General features: G+C 40.7%; 1 protein-coding gene across 2 annotated transcripts in view; it reads right to left on the bottom strand.

The window, feature by feature from the left end:
• Nucleotides 1-21,002, bottom strand: part of taok1b (TAO kinase 1b) — a 377,870-nt gene that overhangs the window by 14,642 nt on the left and 342,226 nt on the right. Inside the window, exons 1-10 of one of the 2 annotated variants that reach the window (XM_061739765.1) lie at nucleotides 18,768-19,066; nucleotides 8,218-8,474; nucleotides 7,771-7,842; nucleotides 6,333-6,434; nucleotides 6,181-6,226; nucleotides 5,986-6,082; nucleotides 5,749-5,862; nucleotides 3,846-3,937; nucleotides 2,745-2,838; nucleotides 2,245-2,326 (exon numbers count right to left, since the gene is read on the bottom strand). In XM_061739765.1, coding sequence (XP_061595749.1) covers nucleotides 2,245-2,326; nucleotides 2,745-2,838; nucleotides 3,846-3,937; nucleotides 5,749-5,862; nucleotides 5,986-6,082; nucleotides 6,181-6,226; nucleotides 6,333-6,434; nucleotides 7,771-7,842; nucleotides 8,218-8,349 — 831 coding nt within the window. In that variant the 5' untranslated portion in view covers nucleotides 8,350-8,474; nucleotides 18,768-19,066. Of the gene's footprint in view, nucleotides 1-2,244; nucleotides 2,327-2,744; nucleotides 2,839-3,845; nucleotides 3,938-5,748; nucleotides 5,863-5,985; nucleotides 6,083-6,180; nucleotides 6,228-6,332; nucleotides 6,435-7,770; nucleotides 7,843-8,217; nucleotides 8,475-18,767; nucleotides 19,067-21,002 lie in introns of those variants that run through there. The other variant, XM_061739766.1, reaches the window with a different exon arrangement.

Below are 21,002 nucleotides of genomic sequence, written 5' to 3' on the forward strand. Positions count from 1 at the left end.
GCAATCTCACAAATACTCGGGCTATTCTCAGAATTAGACTCTCCTTCCTTGGCTAGAATCAGGATTGCTTGGGAAGAAGACCTCCAAACATCAGTAGATGATGGAACCTGGTCAAAGATTGTGAAAAGAGTTCACTCGTCTTTGATGTGTGCACGACACTCACTAGTCCAATTTAAAGTGATACACAGGGTGCACCTTTCAAAAGCAAAATTGTCTAAAATATATCCACAAATTAACCCTATATGTGACAGATGTAAATTGGAGGACGCGACATTAATCCACATGTTTTGGCTCTGTCTGAAGTTAAAGGGGTATTGGAAGGCTATCTTTGAAGCTAAAGTTAAACTCGACCCAAACCCTCTGGTGTCTGTATTTGGGTTTATTCCTGACGGGATGAAGCTACCTGTAGGGGGACACAAAGCAATTACTTTTACTGCCCTCCTGGTACACTGCCTGATATTCTTGGGGTGGAAGGAGGCCGTCCCACCCTCAGTTTCCCACTGGATAAGGGATGTGCTGTCAAATTTGACATTGGAGAAAATCAGGTATACACTACGGCAGTGGTCCTCAACCTTTTTTCAGTGATGTACCCCCTGTGAAATATTTTTTCAGCTAAGTACCCCCTAACCAGCGCAAAGCACTTTTGGTTGTAAAAAAAAAGACCTAAAACAGAGCACTGTGCCATCAGTAACTGATTTATTAAAGATAAAAATATTGCTGCTACGCTTCAACCACGACTCCATCGTTGGTCCAAGTGATTGACAGGTGAAGCCAGGTGATTGACAGGTTAGGTGGAACCATCCTGGTGTGGGGGATACTCTGCGGTTTTAGGATTATAAGTTGAATAGCCTAGTCCTGAAGATAAAATTCATTTTATGAATTTAGACTTATATTTTCCTCAATTATTTATGAAATATTTATTTTTAAAGGATTTTTGCATGGATGCTACTTTTTAAATATATATGTATATTTTAAAATCTCACGTACCCCCAGGGGTACGCGTACCCCCATTTGAGAACCACTGCACTATGCAGCTCTAAAAAGACGTTTTTTTTTTAAGTGTGGAGACCTTTTTTGGTAAACCCTCCACACAAGTGTAGTAGTTCATTTTTGACAGATTCCCGTATTTGGTTGCCGACGTCTCAGGCCTTGTCACGCTGCTTCTACAATCCGTTTTAGTTTTCAACTATACTGTGTTTCCCCAAGTGCCTTGTATCAATCGGTTTCTCACTCTGGACATTTTTGTTATATATGTTGTAAACTTTCAGTAAGCAGAGTAAGCCTAACATCATTGAGTGACAGCAGGGCTAAGGGAAGTTCGCTGTGGGGAGGGAATGTTTAATGTTTTGATTATGTGAAAGTGAAAATCAATAAAAAGAACTATGAAAAAAAAAATATATATATATACACTGCACATTCCCGACACAACAACATCCTCAGTTAGACTTCCTCGGGATTGCCACAGTCCAGACCACTGAGAGGACTCCGACCAACAGGTATAACCGGCCACAATGAGTGTACAGTGACTTTATTAATCCTGGAAGGGACATTGTGCCGTTCTTGTCAGCCAGTTTTATAAAAGTATTATCGAATTGAATCCAACTGTACTGAATCAAATGTGTTATTTGTAACATCTGTGTGGCTCCAACGTCAATGCTTTGCTTTCGGGTAGGAGAAGGAAACAGTTCCTGTCTATCTAATTAACAGAAATTAATTCCTGGACTCAACTTTATGAGGCAATAAAAACCACATGGAAAAAGTTCTTATTTTAGTTGAGACACACAGATACTGTTGTGGGCCTTAACATTTAAAGAAGAAAGTGCTCAGTGTTTCCACACCCAAAGGAAAACTTCCATTAGCAGCAGCGAGTGCATTAGTGGGCTAAGGGACAGCTGCTCGGTCTCCCAACGATGGCCGCAGAAGATGATCACTACAGTAATTACATCTGTGTTGTCTTTACACAGACAATCTGTGCATGCGTCTGTGCATCATTTAGTTGTATGTATAAGAGAGAGAGTGTGTGTGTGTGTGTGTGTGTGTGTGTGTGTGTGTGTGTGTGTGTGTGTGTGTGTGTGTGTGTCTCCGGAAGAAGGGGATTACTGAATCAAAATAGAAGCTTATGGAGGCCAGAATTGAGCGCCAACATCAAAGAGAGAATTACCACCACAGTGCTTTGTCGGTCTTAACACACTGACCCTGCTCTCCATTTGTGTGCAGCAGTGTGAAGTACGTGTGAGCACTTACACCCAACATGTCATCAGAGTGTGGTCTGTCCTGGGGGATTTTCTGAAGGCAAGAATCGACAAAGTTTCTAAAATAATCCGTCCTGCAAGAAAAGATGACAAGATAGAGGTTCAGCACAAACAGAAACCTGTAGAGAGCTTGTAGCAAAAGGAAACATCAAGTCCAAAATGGGAATTATAGTGCTTTTCAACTTAAAGGAGACCTATTATGGCATTTAATACCTATTTTAAACAGGCCTTGAATATCTTAAAAACAAGCTTTTGATTTTTTCTGCGTTGGCAGGATGAGAAGAGACCACTTTATATATGTTAAAGCAAGAGAAAACTTGTTTTTCATAATAGGTCTCCTTTAAAGTGGCTCCATTAGCCTCGATACAAAACTGCACAGTAACTACATATCCTATTTACATTACATTTCTCATTGTTGCAACTAAGTAAGGCTAGCATTACGCTACACAAGTTAAAGTGTTTGTGTGGAAGGGTGTGAGAGGAAAACCTCACCATTCACTGGATTGCAGCGTGGGGCTCTCATTCTGTGCTATGTGGTATAAGGCACTCATTGCATTCATGTTAAACAGCGGAGGCTTCCTTTCAGCTAGAACAGAAATGACAACTCAGTATGGATTCCTGCTCATGAAATTACAAGGCTAGAGATATATGTACCCGAAAGATTAAAGCTGCAGCTCAAAACTTGATACGAAGACAAAATACGATTCTACATCTAATAGAGGGAATGTACATGACGTCACAGATGCGACTTCACAGCGGGTTACGCCCACTGAGTGTCAGAAAGACTGAGTGTCAGAAAGACTGAGTGGCAGTGTAAACTTTCAGTTTGAGCAACTGGAAAACATCTAAAACGGGAAAGAGCTGTTGTGGGATCGACTGTACTCATAGATTTAGCAAGAAATCTGAGTTATCGTTTTACAGACTGCCGAAAAATAAGCTTAAGAGAGACAAATGGATCGCTGCAATTCACAGAAACAACTGGATTCCAGGCACCGAAACGTGGATTTGTGGTTCCCATTTTGTATCAGGTAATGTTGGATTTTTGGGTAGCTAACGTTAAACGGTCAAATCATAAAGTTCGGTGTCCTCATCACTTTAATTTCTACAACAAATCCTGCCTTGAAGTCGGACCAAGCGTCAAGACTTTTGTAAGCCTTCAAGCTTTGCTTCGTGTATTTCCCCTGCGTAGAAATACACATATGTATCAGGAAACTGGATTCATGGCCAAATATTAATGTCCATGGACCACTGGTTCTTGGGGTAACTGTACGGGTCACTGTCAAGTCCAACTGCCTTTAATTTAAGCCCATAATCGGCTGTTATCCCGTCTTCTCCACTAGTTACAGCTGTTTTTGCCACTCAGTGCAGTAAGGGGGCTGGTCCAGTGGGGAAGTGACGTCAATGCAGACCCTCTATACGATTCCTTGGTCATAAACATGCCTGATCGAGCACCAGAACTTTTTGTTAAACTTTTCTTTAATGTTGTTTATTGTTCTTACAATTAAAAAGTTACAAAAACTTCAAGGCGCAGCAAATTGTGCACATTTGTTATACTAAATGCTTCATTTATACTAGAGAAGTGCTGCCACCTACCTAACTCTATACAGGTGATCCCTAAAGACCAAATATCCACTTTCCCGTCATACTGGCCCTCGTCCATTGCTAGGATCACTTCTGGCGCCATCCTGAAGAAGTGAACAAGAAAAACTGAGTTTAAAAAAGGATAAATAAAAAGGCATCTTTCAAAGAAAACTCCAGGATTCTGACTCATGCCCACTTCTTTGTTTTCTGCCACAAATTTGAAGGGAACTGTCAGATAATGAAGAACACCATCCCCTATTCCAAACAAGAATTATACATTTTCTTTCTTTCCTACAGCGGAAGAATACCTGTGTGTATGAAAGAGAAAGATGCACCTATATTCTGTGTTTTGTGTGGATGAGTACTTTAATATTGAAAGAAAAAAATGTACAACATGTTGGTTTTAATTGTTCTTTTGTATTGCACCAATCCCCACAACAAATTCCGTGTGTGTATTAAACTACTTGGCAATAAACTTATTTCTGATTAGGTCCTGTCTCAGTCTAGAATCCACTGCTTCATACAATCACAGTAAAAAAAAAAAAAAAAAAGGCATTTGATGGGTCAACAGGCAGTTTTAGTCTGTGTGTTAATATGCAAAGTCCTAGACAGTCGTGTTGTTCTAAAATGGCAACCTGTTCCGGCCGACTCTAGTGTGGGTTTACACGGACTCAGATGATCCAGGTTTCCATCCCTGCCGTCTAGCGAGAGAGTTCACTTGTGTCACGTGCCGACACTGCTGCATCATCACTAAAGTTGCTCTCGGGCGACAAACGCAACACCCACATGATTTTTCCAATTAGACTATGTTTTTTTGTTTTCTTTTAACTTTCTTATAGATACACACCTTACATAACTAACAACTACATTTCCCATTGACGATTAAAGGTTCTCTTATTAGTTTTTCAATGTCTTAACGGTCTGGGACCTTCTTCTCCGTCTGATCTGCTTTTACCCTATAAACCCTGGTGGACCCTGAGGTTCTCCAGCACCGGCCTTTTAATCATTCCCAAAGTTAGAACTATAACCCACGGTGAGGCATCATTTCATTACTACGGCCCACGTCTGTGGAACAGCCTGCCGGAAACCTCAGGCCCGCAGAGACTGTTGATGCTTTTAAAAGCTCAAGACTCACCTTTTTAAATTGGCTTTTAACTGATTCCTTTTAGTCTTTCTTGTATAACCTTGTTTTAAACTAGCTGGTCTTGTTGTTTTAACCCAGGTCTTATGGTTTTAAGTTGTTCTTATGCTTGTTTTAGCAGGTCTTGCTTTCTAGACCTACTTTTAGGATTTTATGTTGTACTTTTAAACTCTTTTAGTGTGTATTTTAACTTCATAGCCTATCTTCTCCTGCTTTCTTGTAGCTGTTGGCTCCAGTGTTTCCTCATGGGGAGTAACTCTGGCCTGCAGGGGGTCGCCCTGGGGGTCGGTTCTGGCCTGGAGGGTTGTGGAGCTCTGCACCACGGCTTTACCGCTGTGATGTGGACTCCTCTATCCGCCTGGGCCGGGATGGTCTCTGTGGAGCCCCCCCTCCCTCCCTCCTTGTGGTTGCAGGTTATGGGACCTCCTGGCGTGGATGGATCCCTGATACCGTTTCCTCGCAGTGCGAATCGCAATATGCTTGCGCCTGTCTGTGTGTGTGTGGGTGTGTGTGTGTGTGCGGGGGGGTGCATTATTAAGTTTTATGTTTTATGTAAAGCGCTTTGAGTTGCATTTTTATTTTTGTATGAAAAGCGCTTAACAAATAAAAGGTAGATTTGATTTGATTTGATAAAGAAGTACTATTTCAGTTTAATTCAACTCAAAAAGAGACAAATTCTTTACAGACAAACCAATTTCAAGGTGGGAAAAAAAACCTGACTTTAACACGTACGCAGCACTTAAAAAAAAAACAAAAAGTTTACTTTTTTCTTACCAATATGGTGTTCCCACAAAAGAGTTGGCAGGTGAGGCAATGGAGGCGGAGCCAAAGTCTGCCAGTTTGACCAGTCCAGGCTCCGTCAACAGGATGTTACCCGCCTTAACGTCCCTGAGACACATATATATGCATTTCAGAACCGCAGTAAAATAAATAAGTGGATATAGCATTTATAGATTCCTTAAGAGTAAGAAAGAGAGAGAGAGAGCCATACTTCTCATGTGAAATCCCTACCTGTGGATCATATTGTGGGAATGAAGGTAGGCCAGACCCTGCAGAGCACCATGTGTAATGGCAGCGATCTCAAGCTCTTGCAAAGGTTTTTTATGAACTGTGGGCAACAAAATAGTCACAGGTTTCATCATCATCAGCTGGTGAGCTGGGATACCATCACATCTTGTGGAGGACTGTAATGCTGTTATAGCTCACCTTCTAGCAGGTCAGAGGCTGAGCCAAGACAGTACTCCATCACCAGCTAAAAACAAGGGAAAATGTTGAGAAAAACCTTGTAAGCTGCACTCATACTGCAGGCGTATAACGGGGGATGATACTGTCATCTAATGTGTACGTGGAGGACTCACCCATGCTGTGTGCTCACGGAGGTAACAACCTTTGTATTCTATACTGTTGGGGTGACGGATCCTCTGGAGGAACTTCACCTCTTTAATAATGTCTTGCCATTTCTGTTGAGATAAAGAGACTTAAATAAGCCAATGATTTGCTTGACTTCCTGCACTTGAGAGGACTAAATGTGTGTGCAACCTTTAAGTACTAAGATGAGTACGGCGGTTTCTCATCAAAGGTTATGCATTAATCAATTACATGTCATGATTTTCAGCAATAGGAACAAAGACACTGATTGAAATTAATAGGGTAAGGGAAACAAAGTTTCTAGGTGTCATTCTGGATGAGAATTTGTGTTGGAAATCACATATACAGCATACAAAGGTAAAAATATCAAAAACAATAGCTCTGTTACACAAAGTAAAAGATTCACTGGATAACAAGGTATTGTATATTTTATATAACACTATGATTGTGCCATATCTGACCTATTGCATTGAAGTATGGGGAAATGGTTGCAAAAAATATACTCAGTCTATTTTCATTTTACAAAAAAAAAGCCATAAGAATAATTAGTAGAAAACAATATAGTCATCCTTCAAATCCATTATTCCTTCAGTTAAAAAGTTAAAATTTCTTGAATTAGTGGACCACAGAATTCTGCAAATTATGTGTAAAGCTCATAAGAAAATGTTGCCAATCAATATATAGAAAAAAATTGAAAAGAGATCAAATAAGTATAACTTAAAAGGAACAAAGATCTTTAAAAAAAAACAAAATTAATGGAACGTTGTGTTTCTGTAAAAGGTATCAGTTTATGGAACAATCTGGATACAGAAGCCAAAGAATGCAAATCAAACATTACATTTAAAAGAATAATAAAAGCTAGTTTGATGAAGAAATATCATGATAATTATTAAGTTAGGGTTTTCTTTTTTTCCTCTCCCTCGTTTTAGCACCAGTCATATTTTTTTTTCTTTGAATCAAAAAAGAATACGACTATCTGTGTTTGAGGACAGCTATTTTGTGTTATTTTATAACTTTGTTGTAGTTTTGGTTTTGTTTTTTTGTTGGTTTTTTTAAAATTACGTTTCTTGGAAAGTGTTTTTTTTTTTTTTTTTTAATTGGGTAATTTGTAAAAAAAATGTTATTATTACATTAATTGAAATTTGATTTCTTAGGAAAAAGGGACAAATAAAATAAGCTTAGTCTTCTTTCTGTTCCCTTTCATTCAAGGAAAGAGATTTGTTGTAATTATACTGTTTGTTTTTTTTTTTAATGAATGAAATAAATAAATAAAAAAAAAAAAGTAATCTAAAATCATCACCAGAGTGTACCATAACTATGACAACAGTGCAAGACATGGGACCTTGCTGGGTTTTCTAACCATTTCCTGTGCAGCATGACAATGTTAAAGTCCGATTCATTATCTAAATGCAGTTACTGTTGTCTCACCTCGTTAGACTGTTTGCCATTGTAGGACATCTTTTTAATTGCCACCACTTCATTTGTGCGCACATCGCGAGCCTGGAAAAACACAAACAATTACATGCAATTGAACATTGAATTTTTAAACTTATTTCTCACCAAGTAAGCATTTCTTTCTACCTAAACACAATGCATGGGATTGTTGAGAATTAAGGTCAAGATCTGAAAACTCAGGTGAAGCACATTTCCACTGTGCTACTAAAACTCTTATTAGACTAGTAAAAATTATCTTTAGTATTAGCACAAACTACTTTACTTTCAAAATCAGTAATAAACTCTGGTGCAATATAAGCTTACTGATACATTGAAACAAAAAATACCAAACACAGATAGAACTTCAGTGTTTAATGGCCATGCTTCTTTTACACAAATATAAGCAAATGTGCATTGTGAGTTAAGGTGTAGTTAACATACAAAATAGACGGCGCCAAAGCTGCCATGTCCAATCTCTCGGAGGTCAGAGAAAAGCTTCTCCGGGTCGTCCTTGAAGAAAAGGTCAGCCACCTCCGGATCCTTCAGGCTCCCTGCCCTTACAGACGAGGGCATCCTGGTTTCCGTAGTCCCTCGTCCCCCACTGAGGGGATGGGACTATCTCGGTGCTGAACTACACAGAAGAAGCTGCAGGTTCATTTGTAGGAATGGTTGAGCTTAAGGAACCAGCATATGGACACCTAAATGGACAGAAAAATAGAGAAAAATTATGGTATTAGCACTGGCAAAAAACAATCCCAACACACACACAGACAAAAAAACACCACAGCAGGTCTCCAGAAACTAAAATTTCGACCAAAGGCTACAGAAAGCTCAAAACCTTTTCAGAAAAGGTCAGGTGCTCAATTAAGACTTCAAGCATCGTGATTTTCAGTCCTAATCACACCTCCTCAGGTGCTGACACCAATACAATTGATGAATTGAAGAGTCATCACTAATATATGTCCTGATTGCTTTAGCAATTAGCGGGTGTGTAAACGACAGGAATGACTTAAGCAAAGCAAATATTCCAGTCTGAGGATTGATTTCATGTCCTGGGCTATTAAGCTTCCAACAGTAATGAGGGGCGAGGAGCAGCACAGGATTATCTACTAGAACCCTCGCTGTTCTTTAAACTGGATTTAATCAATCTTGCACAAACTGACGTATGTAATGTCTGCAAGAGTCTTTTTTTATTTTTGTTATTCACAAGCAAGATTTTAAATAACTTATGGTTTACCATTCAAAACATGACAATTTTAAAGCACAAATGATCTTTTCATCTGTGTTTCTGCAGGATACACCGCAAACCTGCATGAACATGTGCAGGTTACTGGCTGTCAATGTTTGCTTTAATGGTTTTAGTCATTTTGTCTTTTTCAGTTCCAGAAATGACCCAACTCATTTATAAAGAGGGTATTTTTACTAACCAAAATTATTGTATAAAATTAAGCAAACACATTGACAGCAAGTTTTTTTTTTTTTTTTTTTTTTTTTTTTTTTAGGTATTTTGGATTAAGTAAAAACAACCTGCGGTAATTTGTCACAAACACTGGATGCAATTACTCAACAACCTCCACGTTGTCCTGTGTCAAACGTGGCGAGCAAACATGCCACACTGGTGTGCACACTTACAGCACAACACAAAATTCACCCTCAACGAAACTGAAAGTCCAGAAACAATGACCCCTACTTTGATCCTATCCCTACACTTTCGTTTTGCTGGATTCTGGTGAACAGTTAAATCACTTTTTATTTAAGTTCTGTTATAATGCATACAGAATTATCAGATAATAATTGTATAGACACCAAAATGTGTTAAACAATGGAATGTTTTAACTTTATAAAGCCAGGACAAACCCTTGAAATTAAATGTTTTAACTTACTTTGAAGAATGGTAAATGATTAAACGCATAAAACCCTAATTATTCAGCACATATGATGGTTTAAACCTGTCTTTCTTCTAGTTGTTTACGCGTACAGTGATTTAAGACAGGTACCACATTCCATTAATAAAATTCCAACTGATCTAACTTGATTTTAGTAAATCATTTCTTATCTTTTTTTTTTTTTTTTAAAGATTTTTTTGGGCTCTAGTGGCCCTTTATTGAGATGCAGACTGGAAAGGGGTAGACAGAGAGAACGGGGAAGACACGCAGCAAAGGTGCGCGGGCTGGATTCGAACCCGCGACCGCTGCAGGAGGAGGACTGTAGCCTCAGTATATGAGCCGCCGCTTAACCCACTGCGCCACCGAGCGGCCCAAATCATTTCTTATCTTGATAATACCGTGCAAATGTTGCCAATCCAGCTCATCCCCATTTTCCAACAGGATGCTCTACACAGCCACTTAACATGTACTAGCTCAACCATTCAACCGCAAAAATATACAAACTTAACAAAGCAATACATTAAAACATAAAATCTCCGCTCTAAATGCGTATATAAAAGTGCTTATAAAATACTTTGATCAGTATAAAAAACTAACTTTTAGTGTCAACTGTATCAAAGTCTAGTGTGAAAGGTTTTCATACTTCTTGAACCACAACGTTTTCCAGACAACATGTGACGTTATATCCTCATACTTAAGGTGCTTTGCTCCATCGAGCATGCAAAACATTTCAATCCCGGGTACAAAGAGAGGCCATAAAAATACATCCTAAGAAGTTGACGTGCATATTGTTTCTATTACTTGCTGCACCATTAAGAAAGATATTCCTAAAGTCAGAATTTACTTACTTAGTGTCACAATATACAATAACAACTATCAGCCTTCATACAAAGGTGGGGAACTAATAAAACTTACAATCAGTGCAGCATTGTTGATTTGTTCATTTTTTTAATCTATTTTCAAACAGACATTTGTTCCACATGTCCTTTGCAGATGTGTCTTTAGAAGATACCGAAGGCTAAAAGGTAAGAGGTATAAGATTCTTGCAGGTATAAAACATAATTCAAAAGCTTTACATCTTAAAATTCCTTCTCACCTAAAGTTGCATCCGCTTATGGTTTCTTAAACTATTCTTAAATACCCTTTGATAAATTTGACATAAGTACAGGGCTTCCCGGATATCACACAATCATTCATTGCAGTAAAGGAGCTGCAGTCTATCAATAACATGGTGGCAAATCTGGAAAACAAAGGGGCTAAGCTTTTTTCGGTGTGCTTGCTTTGTTTAACTCCTTGTGGTGTGAAAATGACACCATTGAAACTACAGTTTAGCTTTTGTCTGAATACAAACTTTCACAGTGACAAGGAAACAGTGTCTATAAATAACTGCAATTAGTGAAGTACACAGTACAGCTACAGTATATCCCCCTTTATGCAGTGCACTGAAGGTCCTTTCACCTCCCTCATTCATTTGTAAAATGTCGCTTTTTACAATATGAAAATGCATCATAAGAAGAAAAATAATGATTCTGGTTTTAAATGATCAATTTTATCTCACAGCCGTAGCCCTCCGCAAGAATATAAATGAGCCAGCCTGTTGGGAGAAACATTTTAGCTGCATCAACAAATCTTTATTCTTTCTAATAATACCATATCATATGAACTGAGTGCACACTCGTATCGATCTTATCTATTGTATTACTGTCAGACAACTGAGAGGATCAGACATGAGCTGGCCGAGTTGGGGAACGGAAAATAGACAAGCAAAAACATTCTAGGACATAAACTGAAAGTCTTAGCTAAATAAGACAAGTAAATTTCCTAATTCTCTTTGTTAAGTTTATGACACCATCTGTTGGTGTTTGCAAAGCATCCTGGAGAATATTCTGCAGGGGAAGATTCTGGTATCAGGTAAGTAAAGATAATTAATTCACCCGTTTAATAATTGAGGTCATATCGTTAAAAAGCTGAGGAAATTGTTGGTGATACCAGTGTTTTTAGAAAAAAAAAATTATAATTTCACATAGTTCACTGCAATTCACTATGAGAAAAAGTGACATAAGATAGCCACTAGCAGCTCTAGCCTTTGGACTCTTGAATGCTTTACATTACTTGCACTTGACCTCAGATTGAACCCAAACAAAGCGGTAAAGACAACAAGACATTAATGTTGTTCACCAAAAACAAAGATGCACATCAAGCCTATAGCCTGTGCAACAGCTGCTATTCAACGCTGAGAGAGAAAACATGACTTCTGCCATCCATTGTTGAAGGGAAACGTAACATCGACTTTGATTGAGGACAGTTTTTCGCTGGTTAGTTCAAAAACTCGCAAAATGTTAAATTAAGGTCCCTACTGTCCGCTTCTAATGCATTTGTTCATCAGTTTTCTTGTGTGTTTCTACTTTGTTAATGTTTTCAAACCTTGAATGGCTGAGAACAGTGTTCATTTTAACAAACTACAATAAAGTTTTCTGTGGGAACCAGCAGGTCTGCTCCTCTTTCTACTGTTGATGCATGAGGCGGCTACATAACCAAGTGTTTTTCTTTAGTTGAAAGAGAAATGTTTGCTGATGAAAGAAAGCGTCACCTTTAAAATACTATTTCAAAGCATTCAGCAAGGACCAGGAACTGCGAAAATTGCCAAGCAGCTGGATACCAAGTAGGCGGAGAGAGACAGGGTCATGCAGCCAATCCCAGTGGAGTAACCACACAGCTGAAATGCAGGCCAGCAATCTGAAAGAACATCATTCCAAAAGCTCCACACAGGCCCGAGGCCGCACCAACTGCTGATACCAGGAATATTTTGGAAATTTTAGGACTGAACAATGTAGTGGTTTGAAATCAAATGTGGCTTCATTGTTGATTGTTGTGGGTGTATAAACCATTTGGTCGTAGTGGATCGAGTATAGTACCCAGCATGTGCCGACTGATAAAAGGGTGTACATATTCGAATGGCTGGCACAGTACATTGGCAAAATAGGAGTGCACTTTGATCGCTCCTGTATCTACTGCAAACCTAGGGTTGCCAACTCCCTGAAAAATACACAAGGGACCCCTCATCTGCAGGGCCGGCCAACCCGATTAGCTTCACCCTTCCTGGCGTGGTGAATTAGTTTAGCCCCTTTTTTTGTCAGTGAAACGATTTAACTCGAACCTGAATTGAATTAGATGCATATTTTTGAATGCCATGAACACATGGAAAACAAATTATTATCCAGCAATTCACTTAATACAAAATAACAACATGAACTGAATAAAATAAGTATCTTTTCTTAAACAGAAACCTGTCCTGCTTAACTTAAAATTTTATAAATTCATATAAAACAATGGAAAGAAAGCAGAACATCCATTCTGTAATAGTGCACATTTTTAGTGCAATAACAAAAGTGCAAACAGAAAGTCTGTAGAAAACTGGTAAACATATTTGTGCCTCAAAGGCCATGACTGTAGGCTACAGTTGTAGTAAAACAGAAAAAATAACTTATGAACTCAACAGCTCAATGCCATTTTCCATTGGCATCTTATGACTATTTTCTGACTCTCACAGTAATACGGGACAAAGTGCGTCCCTTTTCAGCTCAATACAGGACGTGTACTTTAGTTTATAAATACGGGACGATTCCGTTTTTCAAGGGATGGTTGGCAACCCTATGCAAAGCACAAAGAGCTAAATTATAGTAAAAGTAATACCAGTGCCATTTTTGTTGCTTTTATGAGAAAGGAATCACATGCACATAGCAACAGAGCGTTACCTTGCATGAGTCAGGAAACGATCACAGGGGTGGAACCTGTATGTCGTTTAATTAGATTCCAAACCTGAGCATGTGGAAACTGGGCATCCATGTGAAAACAAGCATGTAAACATCATTCAAACCCATAAACCAGATCATGTTTGATGCCATCTAGAGATACTGGGCCCTTCTTTAGGTTCAAAAGTCAAGATGACAAAGTAGGTTGTATTGACCAACTACTGTAAGAACGTGTAGGAAGGGTTGATTGTGGAGCCATATCTGTAAACACAGTGTGGGTGTGTACCCTCACACACATACTTTCCATTTCATGCACTTGTGGTGCAGAAATGTTCTTCTGCCATAACAGTTTTCGATTCAAGGGTACTATTTTAAACACTCAGGTTTCAGGTACAAGTTTTTCTGTTACGAAAACAGTCGAGTGTGGCCATTTGACATCTTCAACCCAGAAATCTTTCAATATGTAAAGTGATATTGAACTATTGAAATACTTCAAATGTTTAACAGCATATTTAGAAGGCCAGAATCATTGGAACATATAAAGCTCCTGAACTGGATGGTGTGAACAATTCTAACACTATACAACACAGCACGAAAACGGAAAAAGGCTAAAACACAATCAAGTATTTATCTCTCTTCCTTTCTCACACATTCCATGAGACAGAACACTGAGCACAATGTCACAAGACTAAATCTGGAAGGGATGAGCTAGACTGCACGATGTCTGCATGCATCTGAAATTATGACTCTAAAGCAGAGAGCTCACGAGAAGAAACACTCAAAAAAAATGGATTCCCTCTTTGAATTATGTGAATTGATTTCTCTTGTGCTGTAAAACAACCAAGAGCCTTAATGAAGAGGCAACCAATACACAAACGCTGAATAGCACGGGGTATAGCAGAGAGGAAGAACGACAGACAGGAATGGAGGGGAATAATGCATGATCAAATACCTTATTGATTTCTACAGTGAATTTCTGTAAGCTGCACATGTTCAGCTACAGAGGAGCAACGTGCGAGAAGTTCTGCAGCAAGTTTGTCAATCTGCGCTTTGATAAACAAACAAGATGCTATTCAAAGTAATTAATCTGAGAACCTGATGAACAAAAGGAAACACCTGATACAACTACAGCATACAAGTTCAATTACCATCTTTAATCACACAGCAATGAAAATGTGTTTACCCGAGAGAGCATGAGGCCTAATTTTGGTGAAGTTGCAATACACCAATAATAACTTACACAAGACATTTACTGCCCTCTTAAACAATGTTGATAAATATATTCTATATACAGTATATAAGGTTATTATTCCACCTATGTACACATCTACCAGCTGACACATTAAACAATATCAGATGAAATTGGACACAGCCATACGCATCAATTACACACCTACATCATTAGGGGTCCAAGCAATACTGTTGGAACCTTATTGATTTTGCAGTTATTACTTCACTATTTGCCTCAACCTATGTTGACAGGCCTCTAGGTTGTGGTAGAATAAGAACATTTAAGTTTTGCCTCATATCTCCATCTATTTTTGTTCTGGCTCATACGGTTTGTATGTGCGAGAACAAAACTATATTTTTTCCTTGAATTCTTTGAAAGCTGCCAAGTTGAATGTACCTAGCCATTTCCATCTGCCAAATTATCCCACTATTTTGGGGAAAACAAAAAAAATGAAACTGCGGACATCCTTAGACTATGCAAATAAAAACACTGATCTAAGATACTGATCATACACCCTGAGGAAGGCGTACGACGACACGCGTTGGTGTTTTTTTAGAATGTAACCCAGCCCAATAAAAGGTTTTTTTAAACTTTTTTCAAGCCACCAGAGTGTCTGTATTTTTTCTTTTGAGTTCACTGATCTAAGACTGTTGATCAAATAATCTGAAACTGAAATTTTTGAAGCCAGCTACAGGAGCCAGATAACTGGGATGGTTAAGCATGTGGTCCATGTACAGTAGTTATGGGCAGCCCGGCAGAGTTTCAGCCAAGTTTGGCTGGCATGCAGCTCTCAGCATTCACAGATTCATTTTTAATGAAAATGCAACTTTTCTAGTTTTGTTCAATTTCATCCATAAGGGGCCCACTGATGCAATTCTAAACATCACTTGCCAATCTTGCCCCTCCCCACACACACTTTTTAAACATACCTCAGGAGACTGAAAGGTCATTTATATGAGTTGTAAACAGATCATGGATGGATGGATGGATGGATATCCTCACATCATTTGTCTGGCTTTGGGTTAAAGTAAGTGCTGCAATCGGTTCCAGTGAAGTAAACTGATTAAATGATAATAATTAAATACCATTGTCTCTTTGTGCTAGAATCAAACTGAGAGTGTAGGTATTGGATTACACTGATCATTAATCAGATGTTCAACATCACATCATCACATCTGTTTACTCAGAGGAAATGTTAATTTCATGACTTACATGAACGCCGTTACCCAAAAGTCCTACACTATGTTTCTCTCCCCAGAGACGGAGGGTGTGGCGTCCATGCTCTGGCTTTCCAGGCTGATAACAAATTGCAGGCTAGCAAGAGTTTTCATTTCCTCCACTCACTGAAAATACCTCTTACCAAATTTCAACAAAAGCACATCCAATTTTCTTGTGCAGAAGTGATGAGTGTGATTGAAGAGGGGAATGAAATGATCAAATACTAAGAGGATTTGAACCACACCCCCTATGCCCTCACAGAGCTCAATTCACCCTCCCCTGTTTAGAGAAATGTCAAAGCAGTAGCATCAACAATACAGTATACCAAATCCTGTCAGGATAAGAAACACTTTGCTTATAAGAGATAACTTCTACAAGACATAAGAACACTCAAATTTACTAATTCATCTCAGGAGTTTGTCAAATGAGCTGGAAAAGACTGGATGCTAATTTGGACAATTCCCTGGGTTTTTACAATAGTAAAATTTGGAACTGATCCTGATGACAGACATGAATACAATGGTCACCACCACTATGCTTTGCCTATATGTAGAATGTGTCTTCTGCCATTTTATTTTTTCTGTTAGTCTAACTCATCTGTAAAGCAGTTTAATGTCAAGGCAGAATCAAAATCCTTCCAACAATTTAAGATGCCACTTTCGTCACGTGTCCATAGAGTGATCCACTACTGCACAAAAACAGTCCAAAACAGACTTTTGCACAAGGTGACGAAATTAATCAGAAAGATTCTTAACAAAAAAGAAAACCTAACTGCTGCCAAAACACTGAAGATGACACTGCCTGACTTTCTAGACAGCACAATTTAAACCAGATTATTGCTATTGTTCAAAAGGAAGTGTGTCCAGTTTATGCTACAGATATAAAGTAAAGTAATAGAGATAACATGGATTATCTTGTGGAACTTGCATTTTTCTGCAGTGACCATCATTCCCCGGCATAAATCTAGACTTTGGGAAAACAATGCAGATATTATCCCAATGTCTACTTTCTAGTTATCTGTTAGTTATCTGAATCCAACACACTGCCTGCCCATATAAAGAACCAACAGATTTACAAATGAATCACACAATGTTTTACATGACTCTTTTACACTGTGATGTTCCGCTCCAGCCTCTTCTGTTGTAGCTGGCAGATAATACAACTGGAGAAAGGACAGCGTAGGTTACAGAGGACTGAACACGGGGACAGGCAGCTCAGCAGGTATCTGTGATAACAAAGCTTAAGTGCTATGCGCTTTTACCGGTTTCACCAACAACAACAACAGAAAGAGTATGGTGAGCTGCTCAAACCGCAGCGTTTACTCTTCACAATCCAGATTCATCTTTGGTTATCGAGCCACTGCTGGAGAATCTGAGATCCTTCCAACAGGGTTGACCAAATGATGGCTCGGTGCCACAACAACCACCAAGGCTATTCCCGGTGTCACCTGCAGCTGATTCCCGGTGTCACCTGCAGCTTATTCCCGGTGTCACCTGCCGCTGATTCCCGGTGCAGCTGATTCCCAGTGTCACCTGCAGCTGATTCCCAGTGTCACCTGCAGCTGATTCCTGATGTCATGCAGCTGATTCCCAGTGTCAACTGCAGCTGATTCCCGGTGCAGCTGATTTCCAGTGTCACCTGCAGCTGATTCCCGGTGCAGCTGATTTCCAGTGTCACCTGCAGCTGATTCCCGGTGCAGCTGATTTCCAGTGTCACCTGCAGCTGATTCCCGGTGCAGCTGATTCCCAGTGTCACCTGCGGCTGATTCCCGGTGTCACCTGCGGCTGATTCCCGGTGCGGCTGATTCCTGGTGTCATGCATAGGGGTGGGCAAAAATATTGATACGGCAATATATCGCGATACATAGTCTCCCGATACGATATCGATATTCAATGTATGTATCGCGATATATTGCCGTATCAATATTTTTGCCCACCCCTAGCTGCACTTTATTTTGTGATTTCAGTGTGGGTGAGACACTGCATTTTATTTTGAGTATTTTGTATCTAAGAATAATGCACACACTGCACTTTTCATTGTGTTTCAGTGTGTTTTTTCATGCAAATATGTTGCATAATTAAAATGGAAAGTTTGAATTACATTGTTTTGACTCAGTCTGTCCAATGCATTATCACTATGATCTGATGTACATATATACAACTTGGATTTTAAGATGTGTAATGCATTTTTAAATTTTTCGGTGAACTATGTAGAATATCGCGATATATCGCATAATCGGGATATCGCAATTTGTATCGTATCGTGGCTCAAGTATCGTGATGCGTATCGTATTGTGAGGTCCTTCCCAATACCCACCCCTAGTCATGCAGCTGATTCCCGGTATTCCCGGTGTCACCTGCAGCTGAACCCAGAGGGACAACAACACCAACCGAGAGGGACAACAACAACCCTGAAGGACAACAACAACAACAACAAAGGGACAACAACAACACCACCACCACCAGCAGCCCTGGGAGTGGTTCCACCACCACTACACTACACAACACGGTTGCATAAAGCGGATTAGCAGCTAACGCTGTAGCTGCATCATTTCATCATTATTGTTCACACCAAACCAGACCATAATACTCCCTAGTTACCGTGTGTCATTCCGCCACAGCGACCACCCCACCACCAGCAGCTCCGGCACCACCAGCACCAGCAGCAGCTGCTCTGGCCGGGGCGGGTCGGTGTCGGAGCAGAGCGGTGACAGCAACTTAATAACCGGGCAGGTTAGCTCCAGGCTGGGGCTGATTCATGGTTCCGCGTCACACAGACGCAGAGCCTACGGCGTAGGCTACGCGGAACCATAAATCAGGTTACCGATGCTACACTGTGCTTCACCGGGAGAACCGAGCCCTCCGCCGGGCTGCTGGCTCGGGGCCAGCGGCGGCGACGCCTCACCTGGCCGGGCTCCCGCAGGTACACGTGAGGCGTTCACGGCCCGCTGGGACGGGCGGGTTCCGGCGGCTGCAGCAGCCCGGACCTCAGTCCCAGTCCCCGCGGTCCCGTCCTGCAGAGCCTTCTGTCCCCAGTCCAGCCGCTCCAGCTGCGGTCTCTCCAGCTGTGGCCCCGGGTCCTGGTCCCTGATCTAGTCCCGTCACCGTGGGGGTAGTAGTGGGGCTGCCCGGCCAAACACCACCGAGCCGTAGCCGTCACTCCGGGCTGCAGAGGACCGGACCGGCACCGAGCCGGAGCAGCAGCAGCAGCAGCAGCAGACTGGGCCTCCGCGGAGAGGAGTCCCTAAAGATGGCGGCAGCAGCACCGCCCTCCGGCCGGGGAGCGGGGAGCGGGGAGCGGGGCCGGGCAGGGCCGGTACCGGGCTGCGGCCGGGGCTCACAATTTATGCTGCTTTGCCAAAAAATGCTCCCTAATGGTTTTCTACCTTTGTAGAGCTACAATTTTACTGTGTTTTACTCTCTAGTCCATTTATTTTCCCCCAAGTGGTCCTTGTCTCTTGCCAGGCTGTTAATTGTAAATAAGAATTTCTGACCTGCCTGGCCGAATAAAGGCGAATGACTGAATGAATATCAAATAAAGCGATATAATTGTTTTTTTTCCTCTCTTTATCGTATAATTTTCCACAAAGTGTAATGCAATTCATGTCATGTGTAGTGTATTTTGAAGGATCAAATACTCAACTGTAGCCACCCTGTCTCTTTGTAAGTGCAATAACCGCTAAATACCTCACGTATTTTTGCACATGTAAATATTATCCGTTTTTTTGGTGTTTACTATTTTTTTTCTCTTGTACATACTCTTTTTCTACTTTTTATATTACTCTTTTTTATTATTTAGCTATTTATTGGTTATTTCTATTTTCCATTTTTTATATAAACCGTTGAGCGTGTGTGTGTTTGGCTGCTGCACGGCTGAATTTCTCCTCTGGGAGATCAATAAAGTCCTCTATTCTATTCTATTCTATTCTATTCTATTCTCAACATCCCATATTATCAATTTTACATCGTGAAAATCCACTGTGCGCATGCGCAGACCACAAAGTAGCATTTTCTGGCAGGTAGCAAATATTGGCAGAACACCGGCGGGGGGAGACGTGTCCGTGTCCCGGTCCGAAGGGGAGATGTTTCCCGGTCCGAGGGGGAAGAAGAGGTGTCCCGGTCCGAGGGGGAGCCTTGTCCCGGGCCGAGGGGGAAGAAGACGTGTCCCGGTCCGAGGGGGGAGACGTGTCCCGGTCCGAGGTCTCCGTTGACTGGCGCACTGGTGCAGCTCTTGGGGGGACGCTGTTCCCTCCCCACCTGGAGCTGCTGCTGCTACACAACACAGACACGCGGCTGCGTGGCGGACAACACATACCCCATCACGATGAATAATGCCCAAGTCACCTCTAATATTTCTGCTAGTTAATTCCAGGACAGGAGGATGATAATCAATGACTGGACATGTTTCCGTGTCTGTGTTTTGGCCTTGAGTACTTTCAGTCAATGACTGACTGCCCCTAACCTGATTAACCGTTTCAGTCTTAAACCTGATTTATGGTTCTGCGTTAAATTGACGGCGTATGGTGCGCGTCGACGCGTACCTTACGCCGTAGGCCCTGCGTTGGTGTAACGTGGAACCATAAATCAGCCTTTAATCTGGCCAGCACTATAAATAGCCTGTCGTCGGCTCACACCGCGTTAAAATCGCTTTATAACGCAGAGCAAGAGGACACGGACGGCAGGGAGATGACACTAGTTTTCCGTGCAACTTCTGCCTCGCATTATTATTTTTTCCATGTGCATTAGAAAGCTGCACTGTAAAGGACATCTAATGACAGCATTAAAAGATGGATCAATAGCAGATGCCACACGGTCATACATAATATATAACATATTCTGCATCTACCCAACAGTTCATGTTCACCATCTATGCTCTGGGTGTTTTCTTTTACATTTTATTGAGAAACATCACATTTATTCAGGTGTTACTTCTGACACATGAAAAGAAAGGGGAAGGAAATAAATCTTAATATGATACCATATTCCAGAGAATTACACATGTAAACTTAAAGTAATCCTTACTGAAAAATACAGCATGAATGCAATGTGCATTCCAGCTGAGAGGTTACAGATGGACATTTCACATCAGGCTGCAGGATGGGAAACCAACCAGCTTCCAGGAGAGAGCTGACTGGGATGT

Source organism: Cololabis saira, chromosome 14 (genome assembly GCF_033807715.1).
Source record: "Cololabis saira isolate AMF1-May2022 chromosome 14, fColSai1.1, whole genome shotgun sequence".
Lineage (NCBI taxonomy): Eukaryota > Metazoa > Chordata > Actinopteri > Beloniformes > Belonidae > Cololabis > Cololabis saira.